Below are 17,796 nucleotides of genomic sequence, written 5' to 3'. Positions count from 1 at the left end.
TAATTCTGAAGTCATGTCCTCTTGTTTGAATCTTCCCTATTCTCAAAGGAAAAAGCTTGTCCACATCAACTCTGTCTATCCCTCTCATCATTTTAAAGACCTCTATCAGGTCCCCCCTTAACCTTCTGCGCTCCAGAGAATAAAGACCTTAGTGTCTTTAAAAGAATTAGTGTCCTTCAGCAAAGGAAATTTACTATCCTAACCCAGCCAGTATGTCACTTCTGATGCAAAGTGATGCCTTCCCTCACAGTGAGGAATGTGGAGGAGTCACTGTGGTGGATGTTTATGCTAAAATGCATTTTGTGGGGTCCATTGCTTTTTATTTGTTTGACTGACCTGGCAAATGAAATTCCTCGTATGTTGCATAGTATGTTACTATCTAAATGGTGTCAAGTTGGTAAGAGGGGAAGTACAACGGGATCTGGGGGGTCCTTGCTCATCAGTCAATTAAAGTAGCGGATGGCATGTTGGCCTTCATAACAAGAGTTGAGTATAGGAGCAAAGAGGTCCTTCTGCAGCTGTACAGGGTCCTAGTGAGGCCACACCTGGAGTATTGTGTGCAGTTTTGATCTCCAAATTTGAGGATGGACATTCTTGCTATTGAGGGAGTGCAGCGTAGGTTCACAAGGTTAATTCCTGGGATGGCGGGACTGTTATATGAAGAAAGAATGGATAGACTTGGCTTGTACTCGCTGGAATTTAGAAGATTGAGGGGGGATCTTATAGAAACTTACAAAATTCTTAAGGGGTTGGACATGCTAGATGCATGAAGATTATTCCCGATGTTGGGGAAGACAATAGAGACAATAGAGTGGCTGGGCTTGTACACTCTGGAATTTAGAAGGATGAGAGGAAATATTATTGAAACATATAAGATTATTAAGGGCTCAGACACGCTAGAGACAAGAATCACGTTCCCAATGTTGGAGGAGTCAAGAACCAGGGTCCACAGTCTAAGAATAAGGAGTAAGCCATTTAGAACGGGGATGAAGAAACACTTTTTCACACAGAGGGTTGTGAGTCTGTGGAATTCTCTGCCTCAGAGTGTGGTGGAGGCCGGTTCTCTGGATGCTTTCAAGAGAGAGCTAGATAGGGCTCTTAAAGATAGCGGATATGGGGCGAAGGCAGGAACGGGGCACTGATTGGGGATGATCAGCCACGATCACATTGAATGGCGGTGCTGGCTCGAAGGGCCGAATGGCCTACTCCTGCACCTATTGTCTATTGTCTATTGTAATTCTCGGCTAAAAAAGTATTATTGTGATTGTGATTGTAAACACCTTCTGAAATGGCCTGGCAATGGTATTGTGGAGGAATGTGGAGGAGGTACATGCCAGGTACATGCATAAATAAACTGAAAGAGTCTAGGTTGACTCAGCCACTCAATGCCATTGGAGGGTAAAGGCATCAGTGCAATTAAATTCTCTTTTATTTCTTTACCTTATTAATGCCATGATATTTTCCACATTTAATCGATCATTGATTAGCGCATCAATTAGTTGCCTACCTCTCGTATCTGTCCACTGTGGACGGCTCGATTGTAATCATGCATTGTCTTTCCACTGACTGGATAGCACGCAACAAATGCTTTTCGCTGTACCTCGGTACACGTGACAATAAACTAACCAAACTAAACTAGCTCAGTGGGTATTATCTCTGTGGCATATGATTTGGTAAAAATATCCCTAATTTTATGGGTTGTTAGCTGCTATCGGACGTATTTGAGTAAAGACTTGTTGAAGGTCAATGGTTTAACATGATTAAAAGTATATTGTTGGCTATTGTTTATGTGGAAGGAAGTGGTCAGGATTAGTGGGATCGGGCCGGGACCACAGTGGGTGAGGGTGGGGGCGGGAGAAGTGGGTTCATAGAAACATAGAAACATAGAAATTAGGTGCAGGAGTAGGCCATTCGGCCCTTCGAGCCTGCACCGCCATTCTATATGATCATGGCTGATCATCCAACTCAGTATCCCGTACCTGCCTTCTCTCCATACCCCCTGATCCCCTTAGCCACAAGGACCACATCTAACTCCCTCTTAAATATAGCCAATAAACTGGCATCAACTACCCTCTGTGGCAGAGAGTTCCAGAGATTCACCACTCTCTGTGTGAAAAAAGTTCTTCTCATCTCGGTTTTAAAGGATTTCCCCCTTATCCTTAAGCTGTGACCCCTTGTCCTGGACTTCCCTAACATCAGGAACAATCTTCCTGCATCTAGCCTGTCCAACCCCTTAAGAATTTTGTAAGTTTCTATAAGATCCCCTCTCAATCTCCTAAATTCTAGAGAGTATAAACCAAGTCTATCCAGTCTTTCTTCATAAGACAGTCCTGACATCCCAGGAATCAGTCTGGTGAACCATCTCTGCACTCCCTCTATGGCAATAATGTCCTTCCTCAGATTTGGAGACCAAAACTGTACGCAATACTCCAGGTGTGGTCTCACCAAGACCCTGTACAACTGCAGTAGAACCTCCCTGCTCCTATACTCAAATCCTTTTGCAATGAAAGCTAACATACCATTCGCTTTCTTTACTGCCTGCTGCACCTGCATGCCTACCTTCAATGACTGGTGTACCATGACACCCAGGTCTCGTTGCATCTCCCATTTTCCTAATCGGCCACCATTTAGATAATAGTCTGCTTTCTCGTTTTTGCCACCAAAATGGATAACCTCACATTTATCCACATTATACTGCATCTGCCAAACATTTGCCCACTCACCCAGCCTATCCAAGTCACCTTGCAGTCTCCTAGCATCCTCCTCATAGCTAACACTGCCCCCCAGCTTAGTGTCATCCGCAAACTTGGAGATATTGCCTTCAATTCCCTCATCCAGATCATTAATATATATTGTAAATAGCTGGGGTCCCAGCACTGAGCCTTGCGGTACCCCACTAGTCACTGCCTGCCATTGTGAAAAGGACCCGTTTACTCCTACTCCTTGCTTCCTGTTTGCCAGCCAGTTCTCTATCCACATCAATACTGAACCCCCAATGCCTTGTGCTTTAAGTTTGTATACTAATCTCTTATGTGGGACCTTGTCGAAAGCCTTCTGGAAGTCCAGATACACCACATCCACTGGTTCTCCCCTATCCACGCTACTAGTTACATCCTCGAAAAATTCTATAAGACTCGTCAGACATGATTTACCTTTCGTAAATCCATGCTGACTTTGTCCAATGATTTTACCACTTTCCAAATGTGCTGCTATCCCATCTTTAATAACTGACTCTAGCAGTTTCCCCACTACCGATGTTAGACTAACTGGTCTGTAATTCCCCATTTTCTCTCTCCCTCCCTTCTTAAAAAGTGGGGTTACGTTTGCTACCCGCCAATCTTCAGGAACTACTCCAGAATCTAAAGAGTTTTGAAAGATTATTACTAATGCATCCACTATTTCTGGAGCTACTTCCTTAAGAGTGGGTTCGTGTTTAATCTCTCTGGTAATATAAAGTATATTTCTTTTGTACTAAGTTTGAATGCACAACATTGAAGCCAATGGCTACAGTTAGAGAAGCATTCAGAAGACTGCACATAGTCTCTTGCCCAGAGTAGGGGAATTGAGTACCAGAGGACATAGGTTTAAGGTGAGGTGGGGGGGTGGGGGGGGGAGATTTAACTTGAGGGGTAATGTTTTCACACAAAGGGTGGTGGGTGTATATAACGAACTGCCGGAGGAGGGAGTTGAGGCAGGGACTATCCCAATGTTTGAAAAACAGTTAGCCAGGTACACAAAAATGCTGGAGAAACTCAACGGATGCAGCAGCATCTATGGAGCGAAGGAGATAGGCAACGTTTCGGGCCGAACCCCTTCTTCAGACAGGTACATGGGTAGGACAGGCTTAGAGAGATATGGGCCAAACACAGGCAGGTGTGACTAGTGTAGATGGGACATGTAGGCCGGTGTGGGAAAATTGGGCTGAAGGGTCTGTTTCCACACTGTATGACTAGAACATTATGACTCTATGACTGCAGTCATTAACTAATTCAATACTACAGAAAATTAAACCTTCTGAAAGCTTCCTCTAAGGAAAACGGCTTAAGCATTACTGCTGTTTGTTTTACTAACTAATTTTGTTGGATTGTTGGGCTTTGTGCCAAAGTGTAGCCAAAGGAATGGACACAAGGCAAGAGTCTTACAGCTACTGTATGTAAGGTTCTCTTTGACTTGAGCTGTCTGCACATCATTCTGAGCTTCTGGCAGGAGTCATGCACACAAAATAAATGTCTCCCTGGTGACGAATGGGGCAGAATAAACCCAACATGGGTCTGCTCTGCTGGATTATCATGAATAAACTATTGTTATTCCCAGCTGCAGTGAGGTAACTGCAGTGTAAAGTTTACATCGGCCTCATCATTAACGCTCTTAATCACTATTGTCTAAAGGATTCTATCAATAACAGACAGTTCTGAGCAGACACAAGACAGTGGCAAGTAGTTCACTAGAGGTATACAGCTCTGCTACTGTGAGCAGCATTTGTGCTGATAATTATTTGACAGCAATAAGTACCAGCCATTATGGCTTCATGTATTACCAGGCTAAAGGAACAATTTCCTACATTGGTGAATAATGTCAGCAGCCAATCTAATCTTGGAAAAGATTATGAACAAACCTTGTCTAATGCATGCTCAAGGGCTTAAAGACATCATATGCGTACGTGCGTATGGGCAGGGTATATGCATGCACGCATGCGTACACACACACACACATACACACACACACAGATCTCTCAATTTCTCCATTCAGAAATTAGCACAAGACTTCTTTATAGGATGTTCCCTATGTTCCTTCTCCGTTGCTGTGTGAAAATGCATAAGCTCCCCCATGTAAAGGTACTGTATGTGATTGAAAGGGATACAACCATTAACTCTGTTTCTCTCTGCACAGATGCTGCCTGACCTGCTCAATATTGTCAACATTTTACTTTGCTTACAGTTGGAAAATAAATGCTGGCCATTTGATAAATAATCATATTACAAAAATATACGACAGAAACCGTGACCTGGGGCTCCAGGTATCTTGTTGATACTTGGGGTCCTAGGTAGAGACTTTTGCGTTTCCTCTTTAGCACATCGAATATTAGAAAAATAGAAACATAGAAAATAGGTGCAGGAGTAGGCCATTTGGCCCTTCGAGCCTGCACCGCCATTTAATATGATCATGGCTGATCATCCAACTCAGTATCCTGTACCTGCCTTCTCTCCATACCCCCTGATTCCTTTAGCCACAAGGGCCACATCTAACTCCCTCTTAAATATAGCCAATGAACTGGCCTCAACTACCCTCTGTGACAGAGAATTCCAGAGAATTCCAGAAATTCACCACTCTCTGTGTGAAAAATGTTTTTCTCATCTCGATCCTAAAAGATGTCCCCCTTATCCTTAAACTGTGACCCCTTGTTCTGGACTTCCCCAGCATCAGGAACAATCTTCCTGCATCTAGCCTGTCCGACCCCTTAAGAATTTTGAATATGAATATAGAATATTGTGTTCAGTTCAGGGCACCACGTTATAGGAAAGATATCGTCAAGCTTGAAAGGGTTCAGAAAATATTTATGAGGATATTACCAGGACTAGAGGGTGCAAGCTACAGGGAGAGGTTGAGTAGGCTGAGTCTCTATTCCATGGAGCGTAGGAGGAAGAGGGGGGATCTTATAGATGTGTATAAAATCATGGGAGGAATAGATCGGGTAGATGCACAGAGTCACTAGCCCAGAGCAGGGGAATCGAGGACCAGAGGACATGGGTTAAGGTGAAGGGGAAAAGATTTAATAGGAATTCGAGGGGTAACCTTTTCACACAGAGGGTGGTGGGTGTATGGAACAAGCTGCCAGTGGAGGTAGTTGAGGCTGGGACTATCTCAACGTTTAAGAAACAGTTGGACAGGTACATGGATAGGACAGGTTTGGAGGGATATGGACCAAGCGCAGGCAAGTGGGACTAGGATAGCTGGGACATTGTTGGCGGTGTGGGCGAGTTGGGCTGGAGGGCCTGTTTCTGCACTGTATCACTCTATGACTCTCTGACTCTAACCCTTGACACCCGTTTAATTAACAATTTGTCTACCACTGCCTTAAAAATATGCACCAACTTGGCTTCCACAGCCCTATGTGGCAATGAGTTCCACAGATTAACGACACTCTGCCTATCCTCTCATCCCCAATGGTCCCTATCTGCTCGGCCTTTCCTTATACATCAGTTCTGTTCAGATCAGTTGAGTTTGGTTTTGTTTATTCTCACGTGTAGCGAGGTACAGTGAAAAGCTTTTGTTGCGTGCTTAAAGAGAACGGGCCAGAGAACGGGTAGCCATGCTGCACGTGGGTTTGATTTGATGGCACCTTTCACCCCAAGGAAAGTCACAGAGACTGGGGCAGGTTAAATTGCAGGGAGCACCAAGACTTTTCTCCACATAAAGTAGCCTTTCCAATTTCAGCTGTGACAGAGGAAGGAATTAGAGTGGTAGAGTTGCTGCCTAACTGCGACAGGGACCCGGGTTTGATCCTGGCTACGGGTGCTTGTCTGTACGGAGTTGTACATTCTTCCTTCATGTACATAATGTAGCAAAGTGTGGAGTCATGCACTTTGGTAATAGGAATCAAGTGGTAGACTATTTTCTAAATGAGGTCATCAGTCAATGAAAGTAAACATGCCGGTACAGCGGGCAATGAAGAAAGCGAATGGCATGTTGGCCTTCATAAAACAAGAGGAGTTGAGTATAGGAGCAAAGAGGTCCTTCTGCAGTTGTACAGGGCCCTAGTGAGATCACACCTGGAGTATGGTGTGCAGATTTGGTCTCCAAATTTGAGGAAGGACATTCTTGCTATTGAGGGAGTGCAGCGTAGGTTCATAAGGTTAATTCCAGGGATGGCGGGATTGTCATATGCTGAGAGAATGGAGCAGTACACTCTGGAATTTAGAAGGATGACAATAGACAATAGGTGCAGGAGTAGGCCATTTGGCCCAACAAGCCAGCACCGCCATTCAATGTGATCATGGCTGATCATCCCCAAACAGTGCACCGTTCCTGCCTTCTCCCCATTTCCACAGACTCTGCTATCTTTAAGAGCCCTATCTAGCTCTCCCTTGAAAGTATCCAAAGAAACGGCCTCCACCGCCCTCCGAGGCAGAGAATTCCACACACTCACAACTCTCTGTGAGAAAAAGTGTTTCCTCGTCTCCATTCTAGATGGCTTACCCCTTATTCTTAAACTGTGGCCCCTGGTTCTGGACTCCCCCAACATCGGGAACATGTTTCCTGCCTCTAGCGTGTCCAAACCCATAACAATCTTATATGTTTCAACAAGGTCCCCTCTCAATATAGGTGTCAGAGGTTATGGGGAGAAGGCAGAAGAACGGGGTTAGGAGGGAGAGATAGATCAGCTGTGATTGAATGATGGAGTAGACATGATGGGCCGAAAAGCCTAATTCTACTTTTATTCCTTATGACCTTATGACCTTCTCGTGACCTGCGTGGGTTTTCTCCGGGTGATCTGGCTTCCTCCCACCCCCAAAATCGTATAGGTTTCTAAGTTAATTGGTTTGGTATCATTGTAAATTGTCCCTCGTGTGTGTGTAGGATAGTGTTAGTGTACGGGGACCACTGTTTGGCATGGACTCAGCGGGCTGAAGGGCCTGTTTCCATGCTGTATCTCTGAATTAAACTGAACTAACCAGCCGGCAGAAAGACAATACATGATTACAATCGAGCCATTTGCAGTGTACAGATACATGATAAGGGAATTAAGAAATGTTGCTGTAGGAGTAGAGATTAAAAAGGGTGGAGCGATTGTAATATGTGAGTGTAGATCTGCTTCAGTGACTAGCTTGCTAACAGTCGCTTGGGTTGAGCTCCATCTTGGATAGACATCCAACCCTTTCATAGACACAAAATTCTGGAGTAACTCAGCGAAACAGGCAGCATCACTGGATAGAAGGAATGTGTTATGTTTTCGGTCAAGACCTTTCTTCAGGCCCATCTCCGACATCTCCCTACTGTTTCTTGATCTCACCGTCTCCATCCATCCTACTCCAACCCCTTTATCCCGGGAATCAACCAAGTGAACATTCTCTGTGTCGGTGCCAATGCAGGCACATCTATGCTTAAATAGGCAGAGCAAAACTGTGTACATTAGGCCCACTCCTGCCTTCCAAAACTGCAACCAAAAACTTCCTTCACTCACACATTGCCGTAAAGGCAAAAATTCCATTTGGCTTCCTAATTCTTTGCTGGACCTGTAAAGTCAAGTCAAGTCAGTTTTATTTGTCACATACACATATGAGATGTGCAGTGAAATGAAAGTGGCAATGCTCGCGGACTTTTGTGCAAAGATGATGTGATGCAAAGGGTTCAGAACCATGTGTACCATTCGATTTTGTCGGCTTGCGCTCTTTGAACAATAATTTGTTTTTTTATTATTCCTTCCAAAATGGGCATCCTCACATTTTCCCAGATAATACTCCACATGCCAACTTCTGAACCCCTCAGGCAGCCTTTGTCTATATTGCCTTCGGAGGTTTTTCGTGTCCGCACAAACTACCAACATGTTCGTCTTTGCCTCAGCAAGGCCACCAAGATAATTAAGGACAAGTGACACTCCCTCTTCTCCCCTCTCCCATCAGGCAGGAGGTACAGAAGGATGAAAGAGCACACATCCCAATTCAGGGACAGTTTCTTCCCAGCTGTTTTCAGGCAACTGAACCATCCTACCAACAAGTAGTGAGCTGTCCTGAACTACTATCTACCTTTGATAGGACTTTACTGGGCTTTATCTCTCACCAAATGTTATTCAGGTTATTCCCTTTATCATGTGTTTGTACACTGTGGATGGCTCGATTGTAATCAGATATTATAATCATATAATCATATAACAATTACAGCACGGAAACAGGCCATCTCGACCCTTCTAGTCCGTGCCGAACACGTATTCTCCCCTAGTCCCATATACCTGCGCTCAGACCATAACCCTCCATTCCTTTCTCGTCCATATAACTATCCAATTGATTTTTAAATGATAAAAACGAACCTGCCTCCACCACCTTCACTGGAAGCTCATTCCACACAGCAACCACTCTCTGAGTAAAGAAGTTCCCCCTCATGTTACCCCTAAACTTCTATCCCTTAATTCTCAAGTCATGTCCCCTTGTTTGCATCTTCCCTCCTCTCAGTGGGAAAAGCTTATCCACGTCAACTCTGTCTATCCCTCTCATCATTTTAAAGACCTCTATCAAGTCCCCCCTTAACCTTCTGCACTCCAAAGAATAAAGCCCTAACTTGTTCAACCTTTCTCTGTAACTTAGTTGCTGAAACCCAGGCAACATTCTAGTAAATCTCCTCTGTACTCTCTCTATTTTGTTGACATCCTTCCTGTAATTAGGCGACCAAAATTGTACCCCATACTCCAGAATTGGCCTCACCAATGCCTTGTACAATTTTAACATTCCTCTATTTGAGCTTCCCTCCTACCCCCCCCCCCCCCCCCCCCCCCCCCCCCCCCCCCCCGCATGTAATCTGAAGAAGAGGGTCCCAACCTGAAACCACATTCTAAAGAGATCCTGCCTGACCCGCTGAGTTACTCCAGCACTTTGTGTCTTTTTGTTGTTAGGAACGAGTATCTGCAGTTCCTTGAGTCTTTGAATCTTTTGAAAAGGTGTTTTGTTTGTGAAAGCTATTTGGTTCAATGATTCAATGGTATTTTTTTTTGTCCCATGTGCAAATTCACAATTAAATTCCTTTCTTACATACAGTCCAGTACAGTTTTCCCATACCTAAGCACATTCCCCATTAGCAAGTGCACAGAAATAGTCTACTGAGCCCACATGCAAATGGCGCCATGTTTTGGGGTCATTTTTGAAAGACCGGTTCGCGCTCTAATCCAGGCGCGGCCCCGGCTGCTGTAGGGCCTCTAGCCATCGCCTTCACTAATGCCCTGCTGTGGAGGGAACCTGCATCCTTGCTCAGAACGGCCTGTCTGAGACTACAGACCCAGAGCAAAGTGATCGACAAAGTGAAATGACTTCATATGACTGAGGAAAGACATCCTTGCCATAGAGGGAGTACAGAGAAGGTTCACCAGACTGATTCCTGGGATGTCAGGACTTTCATATGAAGAAAGACTGGATAGACTCGGCTTGTACTCGCTAGAATTTAGAAGGTTGAGGGGGATCTTATAGAAACTTACAAAATTCTTAAGGGGTTGGACAGGCTAGATGCAGGAAGATTGTTCCCGATGTTGGGGAAGTCCAGAACAAGGGGTCACTGTTTAAGGATAAGGGGGAAATCTTTTAGGACCGAGGTGAGGAAAACATTTTTCACACAGAGAGTGGTGAATCTGTGGAATTCTCGGCCACAGAAGGTTGTTGAGGCCAGTTCATTGGCTATATTTAAGAGGGAGTTAGATGTGGCCCTTGTGGCTAAAGGGATCAGGGGGTATGGAGAGAAGGCAGGTAGAGTTGCATGATCATCCATGATCATATTGAATCATATTGAATGGCGGTGCAGGCTCGAAGGGACGAATGGCCTACTCCTGCACCTATTTTCTATGTATCTATGTTTCTATATGACACTAAAGTCAGGAGGCAATTAGGGATGAACATGAAATGTTGACTTAAGCCAGGGACATCCGTATTCTGTAAAGAAATATAGTCAGCGGAACAAAATTCTAAAGCATTACTTTACAAGGGCAAAAGGTCTCTCTGTACACTCTGCCTGAATCTGGTGTTCACCTGGGTGGAACTGTCTGGCCTTAAGGCAGGGAAAAACAAATTGAATCGACCTTTAATCAGAGTGAAAATCAGCTGTTTTGTAGTGAAACACTGCAGGAAAATGACGGGGTATTTTTTTTTTAGAAAAAGCAAAAGAATGCGAGTAATGTGGGCGGCGTGACATTGAAACGTAAAAGAATAAATATCCATTTTTGATACTGAAGGGCATCAGAAATAAATTGGAATTTCCTTGCTTTCGCCTGGTCCAGATTTTAGAATGAAAGCCACCACATGTGACAAGAGGGATGAGGCCTGATTCAAGTTTTGCATCTCTGCTCCTGTGTTTCGAATGAAAACACATTTAGCAACTGCACACAGCTGCCTGGCCTTATCGCTGCCAGATGTGAAGTGGGCTGCAGGTTTGACTCTTGCATAGCGCATAGTACACATTTGGCCATGTGTTTCTCATTGTAAACATAAGACCCGCTTGCAACTGTCTTCAAATAGACCATTATTTTAATCCCTTCTTAAAGGCAGTGCGGTACTTACGGATTACTTCAACCTTGTATGTTGCGTTTATCTCGCCTGCTTTGCTATAGACACGGCACGTGTACTTCCCACTGTCTCCCGGCCTTAGGCTTTTCAGGGTTAAAGTCCACTTCTTTTTCTTGGTGTCTCCCAGGTCCTGAGGCGTGAGAGGCCTGTTGTCCTTCAGCCAGGTGATATCGGGCTGGGGGTAGCCACTGGCGGCACACTTGAGTCGTATTGAGCTGCCCACGGGACGGGCTATCACCCTGCGACGCATTTTGGTGGGCTGCGTAAACCGGGGCCTGACTACAAATTACCAAAGAAAAGCTGTTACAACCCTGTGGAGTAAACATACGCTCGCCTAATGAATAACACGCGCTGCGCACTGCCAACACGGAATGGGACGGTGTGGCGGTAGAATCTGACCCCCATCTGAACGGAAAGATTCTTCAGAGGTTCTTGGCCTCTCTTAGTTTAGTTTAGTTTAGTTTAGAGATACAATGCAGAAACAGGCCCTTCGGCCCACTGAGTCCGCACTGACCAGCAATCCCCACATATTAACACTATCCTCCACACACTACGGACAATTTACACATATACCAAGCCAATTAACCTACATACCTGTACGTCTTTGGAGTGTGGGAGGAAACCGAAGATCAAAGGTACAGGATACTGAGTTGACTGAGTTGGATGATCAGCCATGATCATATTGAATGGCGGTGCAGGCTCGAAGGGCCGAATGGCCTACTCCTGCACCTAATTTCTATGTTTCTATCTCGGAGAAAACCCACGGGGAGACCGTACAAACTCCGTACAGACAGCACCCCTAGTTGGGATCGAGTCCGGGTCTCCGCGCCATTAGGCAGTAACTCGACCGCTGTGCCACCGTGGCCAGCTCTCCTTGGGTTTGGAAAGCCATCCCATTAGGTTGTTTATATATCCAGATTTAAAAAAAAACTTTAAAAGTATATTAAATATTACAACAAAGAAATGAATAATTTGGTCCAAAAGCAGACACAAAGTGTCAGAGATACTCAGCGGATCAGGTAGCATTTCTGGAGAACATGGATAGGTGACATTTGTGAGATGCATTCTGACCCAACGAGTTGCTTCTGCACTTTGTGTCTTTTTCTTTTGTAAACCAGCTCTGTAGTTCCTTGTTTCTATAAACTATTTGGCCTGATGGGTTTACTTTGGTATTTATCCTCTACACAGTTTTGTTTCAACCTACCAACAGATTCTCCTATTCCTTTTGCCTGCATAAAAATACTGGGCTACTCTTTGTCTTTGCTTTAGCTGTAATCAACCTACACTCTTTGAATGAATTAGATTAGACACATAAAGCCGGAGTAACTCAGTGCATCAGGTAGCATCTCTGGAGAAAAGGAATAGGTGACATTTCAGGTCAAGACCCTTCTTCAGACTGAAGAAGGGTCTTAACCTGAAACGTCACCTATTCCTTTTCTCCAGAGGAGCTGCCTGGCCCGCTGAGTTACTTCAGCTTTTTGTATCTACCTTTGGTTTAAACCAACATTTGCAGTTCCTTCCCACACACACACTTTAAATGAATTTGACTCAAATGTTTTAACTAACAGTCTGCTAAAGGAAATTTGTGAGTGAATGTTTTGTAACAGCAAAGGTAACCGATCCCTTAGTTCTGCATTTCTTACTATGCTTCATTTTGCAAAAAAAAAGTTCTTTCAACAATTCTTGTTCTCATCTCTTCATTGTACCTCATCTGAAGTATTCCAAGCGTGGAGTCACCAAGCGTGGATGCACAACTAAAGCACGATGTCTCAACTTTTACACTCAAAATTCTTCCCAATGAAAGCAAGCATGCGAAAGACCTTTTTCACCCACACTGTCCACCTGACATCAATGTCAGTGATTAATGCACTTGTACCCTCAGATATTTCTGTTCTGCAACATTCTCGAGGTCGCTAACCATTTACTGTGTAAGTCCTGCCCTGGTTTAATGTATGCCAAGTACAACACTTCACACTTGTTCAATTCTGCTCGCCATTCCTTGGCCGGCCGACCGACCTTTCCACTGACCGAGATCCTGTGGTAAACTTAGACATCCTTCCTCACTGTCCATGATGCAACCATTTTGGTTTCATCTGCAAATTTACTAATAATGTTAACTCCAAGTTGATAATGTAGAGCACAGTCAACAGTGGACCCAGCACCGACCCCTGCGGCACTCCACTTGTCACAGGCTTCCCATCAGAAAAACAACCCTCCATAACTATCTTTTGACAACTTCCTCCAAGCTAATTTTGAAATTCATTCGTTATTTTTGTTAAACCGGCAAGTGCAGTTCTTTGTGTCCACGTGGCTGGTTTCCATGGTGATCTCTTCACAAAACTCTATCAGGTTTTAGGGCAGCACGGTGGTGCAGCTGTAGAGTTGCTGTCGAACAGCAACAGAGACCCGGGTTCGAACCTGACTACGGGGGCTGTCTGTACAGAGTTTGCACGTTCTCCCCGCGGCCTGTGTGGGTTTTCTCCGGGTGCTCCGGTTTCCTCCCACATTCCAAAGATGTACAGGTTTGTAGGTTTTTAAGAAGGAACTGCAGATGCTGGAAAATCGAAGGTACACAAAAATGCTGGAGAAACTCAGCGGGTGCAGCAGTATCTATGGAGCGAAGGAAATAGGCAACGTTTCGGGCCGAAACCCTAGAAGGGTTTTGGCTCGAAACGTTGCCTATTTCCTTCGCTCCATAGATGCTGCTGCACCCGCTGAGTTTCTCCAGCATTTTTGTGTACCTTCAGGTTTGTAGGCTAGTTGGCTGCTGTAAATTGTAAATTGTCCCTAGTGTTCAGGATAGTGCTAGTGTACGGGGTGATTGCTAGTCAGTGCAGACTCAGTGGGTCAAAGAGCCTGTTTCTGCACTGCATTTCTAGAGTCTAAAGTCTACCAAAAGACTTAATCATCTGATGAAGCCATCTCTCTGCAGTTTGCAACCTCTTGACTGCTACTGCCTATATTCTTCCACTGTGAGTCTTTAGTGCTTTTTCTGTATCTTCTTGACACAAGGTAGACGTGTCCTTTTGTCGTGGTCCAATCCCAAAATTCTTTATCCCTCTAGTTATCCCTCTTGTTTTCACACCTTCCCCAGCCAACAACGGGCCATCGTGGGCTCCACCCTTCCTGAAGTTATCTGTTGCAGGCCCTTTTCTCGCTTCCAGTTTATTTACCCCCCACCACCTCTACTGTCCATCTGAAAAGGGGTTTCCGAACTGAAATGTCACCTAATCTTTTTCCCCACAGATGCTGGCTGACCCGCTGAGTTACTCCAGCATTCTGTGTCCGTTGCGGGTATAAACCAGCATCTGCAGTTTCTTCCTACACAAAGAAAAGAATAACAGGAAACCCCCCCGTACTAATGCGGAGTGAAACTAAACTTGTGGCTCCAAAGAGGAAGGCGATTTAGGTTAGAAGAGGCGGGCAAAGATAATATATTGAGAAATGTGTTGTGCACAAATATGTTTGACTAAGTGAATATCAGGAAAGTTTAATGACCAAAAAAATGTTGCAATGCGTGGGTTAATCCCCCAGTCTAGGTCATCCAGAGGAGAACCATGCTTGTGGGAGCAGCGATCAGATGTAGATACAACATTATAGTCTCTTGCTCACAGACCCTCTGAGGGTTTGCAAGAGAGATTTTTTTTTTAAGCCAGCTAAATATCAAGTAAAAACATTGTTGAAGACCCGTTATGTTCTTTGCAGTTCAACTTGGACTGAAATATTGCAGAAGATCAGGAAATGGCAGACGTTTCAATAAATTCTTCCCAAACAAAGACTGAACTAATTCCCGATTCAGACATTTTTTTTACTCAAGGATCTATACCATATGCAGAGGTTAATAAAATATGTGTCATGCAGAAAGCCCAAGGGACAGGTCACGCTGGCCAAGCAAAATAAACCCTGAGAATCTGCACGGAAATAAAAGAGGAAGCGGGGAATACTTCTGGTTAACGTGCTAAGGAGCGAAAGAAATCCAGGAGCACCAGCCGACAACAGGACAGCAGAATGATCCTGGTGCTTAAAAATATAGTGTGACATGATCCGTGAATTAAACCGTTACTCCAAGGTTCACATCTCACTCAGTTAGTCGAGTAATACTTCATTTGTAAAATGCTCCCCAGCAACTTTTCCATTACAAAACCATGCTCCATTGCTATGAGAGGCATGGGGCGGGCCAGAGTGCAGCGTTCCACAGGAGAAAAATCCTCACAGGATTATGCCAGTTTAGTTTAGTTTAGTTTACTTTAGCTTCGAGATACAGCGCGGAAACAGGCCCTTCGCTCCACCGAGTCCGCACCGTCCAGCGATCACCCCGTACACTAGCGCTATCCTACACACTAGGGACAATTTACAATTTTTACTGAAGCCAATAAACCTACAAACCTATACGTCTTTGGAGTGTGGGAGGAAACCGGAGCACCCGGGGAAAACCCCACGCGGTCACGGAGAGAATGTATAAACTCCATACGGACAGCACCCGTAGACGGGATTGGACCCGGGTCACAGGCGTTGTAAGGCAGCAACTCAAGGCAGCAACTCAACTGCTTACACAAGGCTGCAGCACTGTGCTGCCCTGTCAATAGTATACACTGAATGAAAGGAGAAATAAATGAACTCAAGAGAACATAAATCACCAACAATGAACGTTCCACAGATCTTTGAAGGGGATATTAAACTACTGGATGAAATTCACTTGGCAGAGAAAATATTTAGATATTTAATAGTAAATGGCATTTTTAAGAGATGTTAAAGATGATGGTGAAATATCTGGATTTCATTGGCAGTGAGAAAGTTTAGAATGATGCTGGTGAACAGAGGATGTTCTGGCCTGGTATCCAATTCTACAGAGCTGGTGTATGTTCCCTGCTTCACACACTCCTTTTAAATTATACCTTGGCCCTACTTTGGGAAATCAAGAAAGTGGGAGGAAGAAGAACAAATCAGATTTTATAACATTGAAAGATATGAGCTAAGCATCAAAGAGAGAAACATAGTCGCATAGAAAATAGGAGCAGGAGTAGGCCATTCGGTCCTTCGAGCCGGTACCACCATTCAATATGATCATGGCTGGTCATCCAAAATCAGTACCCCGTTCCTGCTTTCTCCCCATATCCCTTGATTCCATTAGCCTTCGAGAAATTAGGTGCCGGTACCCATTCGGCAGCCTGCACCGCCATTCAATATGATCATGGCTGATCATCCAACTCAGTATCCCGTACCTGCCTGGTGATCCCCTTAGCCAAAATCCACATCTAACTCCCTCTTCCTAGCTTTGAACTCCCTCAACTATCCCTGTGGCAGAGATTAGAGATTCCCACTAAGAGCTAAATCTAACTCTCTCTTGAATACCATATAACTATATAACCATATAATAATTACAGCATGGAAACTGGCCATCTCGGCCCTTCAGGTCTGTGCCAAACACTTATTTTCCCCTAGTCCCATCTACCTGCATTCAGACCATAACCCTCCATTCCTTTCCCATCCATATACCTATCCAATTTATTTTTAAATGATAAAATTGAATACACCAAGAACTTTTCTTCTTACTCAGTCCCATTGCATCAAGCACAATTTGTTTAGGGTTAGTTGAGAGGTACAGTACGGAAACAGGCCCTTCGGCCCAACGAGTCCACTCCGACCAGTGATCGCTGCATACTAGCACTATCCCCCACACACTGGGGACAATTTACAATGAAACCAAGCCAATTGCCCCATGAACCTGCACGCCTTTGGAGTGTGGGACTGCCCAGAGCACCTGGAGAAAACCCATGTGGTTACAGGAAAAACGTACAAGTTCCGTACAGACAAGCACCCGTCGTCAGGATCGAACCCGGCTCTCTGACGCTGTAAAGCAGCAACTCTACTGCTGCGCCACCATGCTGCCCAGTTGATTCCACAACAAAGAACATAGAATGTTGAACAGGTACAGGACCTTCAGCTCCACATTGTCTATGCCGTACATATTGCTAAATTAAACTAATCTCTGTCTGCATATGATCCATATTCCTCCATTCCCTGCCTACTCATGTGCCTATCTAAAAGCCTTGTAAGCACCACTATTGCATCAGCTACCACCACCACTCCTGGCAACACATTCCAGGCATCCACCACCCTCTGTGTTAAAAACCTTGCTCCACACATCTCCTTTCATCTTTCATCTCAAAGCTTTTGTCTTAAAGCTATGCCCTCGAATGGCCTCCAATCATTAACATTCCCACCCTAGGTAATAGGTTCTGAATAGGTTCTGACTGTTTGTGGGTTGTGAGGTGGATGATGAAGCCATTGAGGAAAAGAGAAAACTAGGGTGTAGAAGCATAGACTGGTTAGGACCAGCACAAATGGTGCGGCTAGCACAACCACTCTCACAGTACGTGAGACCTGGGTTCAATCCTGACCTTGGGTGCTGTCTATGTGGAGTTTACTCGTTCTCAACATGTCCATATGGCTTTCCTCAGGTTGCTGCAGTTTCCCCCCACATTCCAAAGACATGTGGTTGGTAGATTAATATAAATTAACTGTAAATTGCTCCTCA

At 44.6% G+C, this 17,796-nt stretch overlaps 1 protein-coding gene across 1 annotated transcript in view; it reads right to left on the bottom strand.

Moving 5' to 3' along the window:
- LOC129706666 (fibroblast growth factor receptor-like 1) overlaps positions 1–17,796 on the bottom strand; it is a 350,488-nt gene that overhangs the window by 30,886 nt on the left and 301,806 nt on the right. Inside the window, 1 exon segment of the mRNA XM_055651091.1 lies at positions 11,253–11,537. Coding sequence (XP_055507066.1) covers positions 11,253–11,537 — 285 coding nt within the window.

This window comes from Leucoraja erinacea, chromosome 1, assembly GCF_028641065.1.
Source record: "Leucoraja erinacea ecotype New England chromosome 1, Leri_hhj_1, whole genome shotgun sequence".
Classification (NCBI taxonomy): Eukaryota; Metazoa; Chordata; class Chondrichthyes; order Rajiformes; family Rajidae; genus Leucoraja; species Leucoraja erinaceus.
This window is presented reverse-complemented; position numbering and strand designations above follow the sequence as displayed.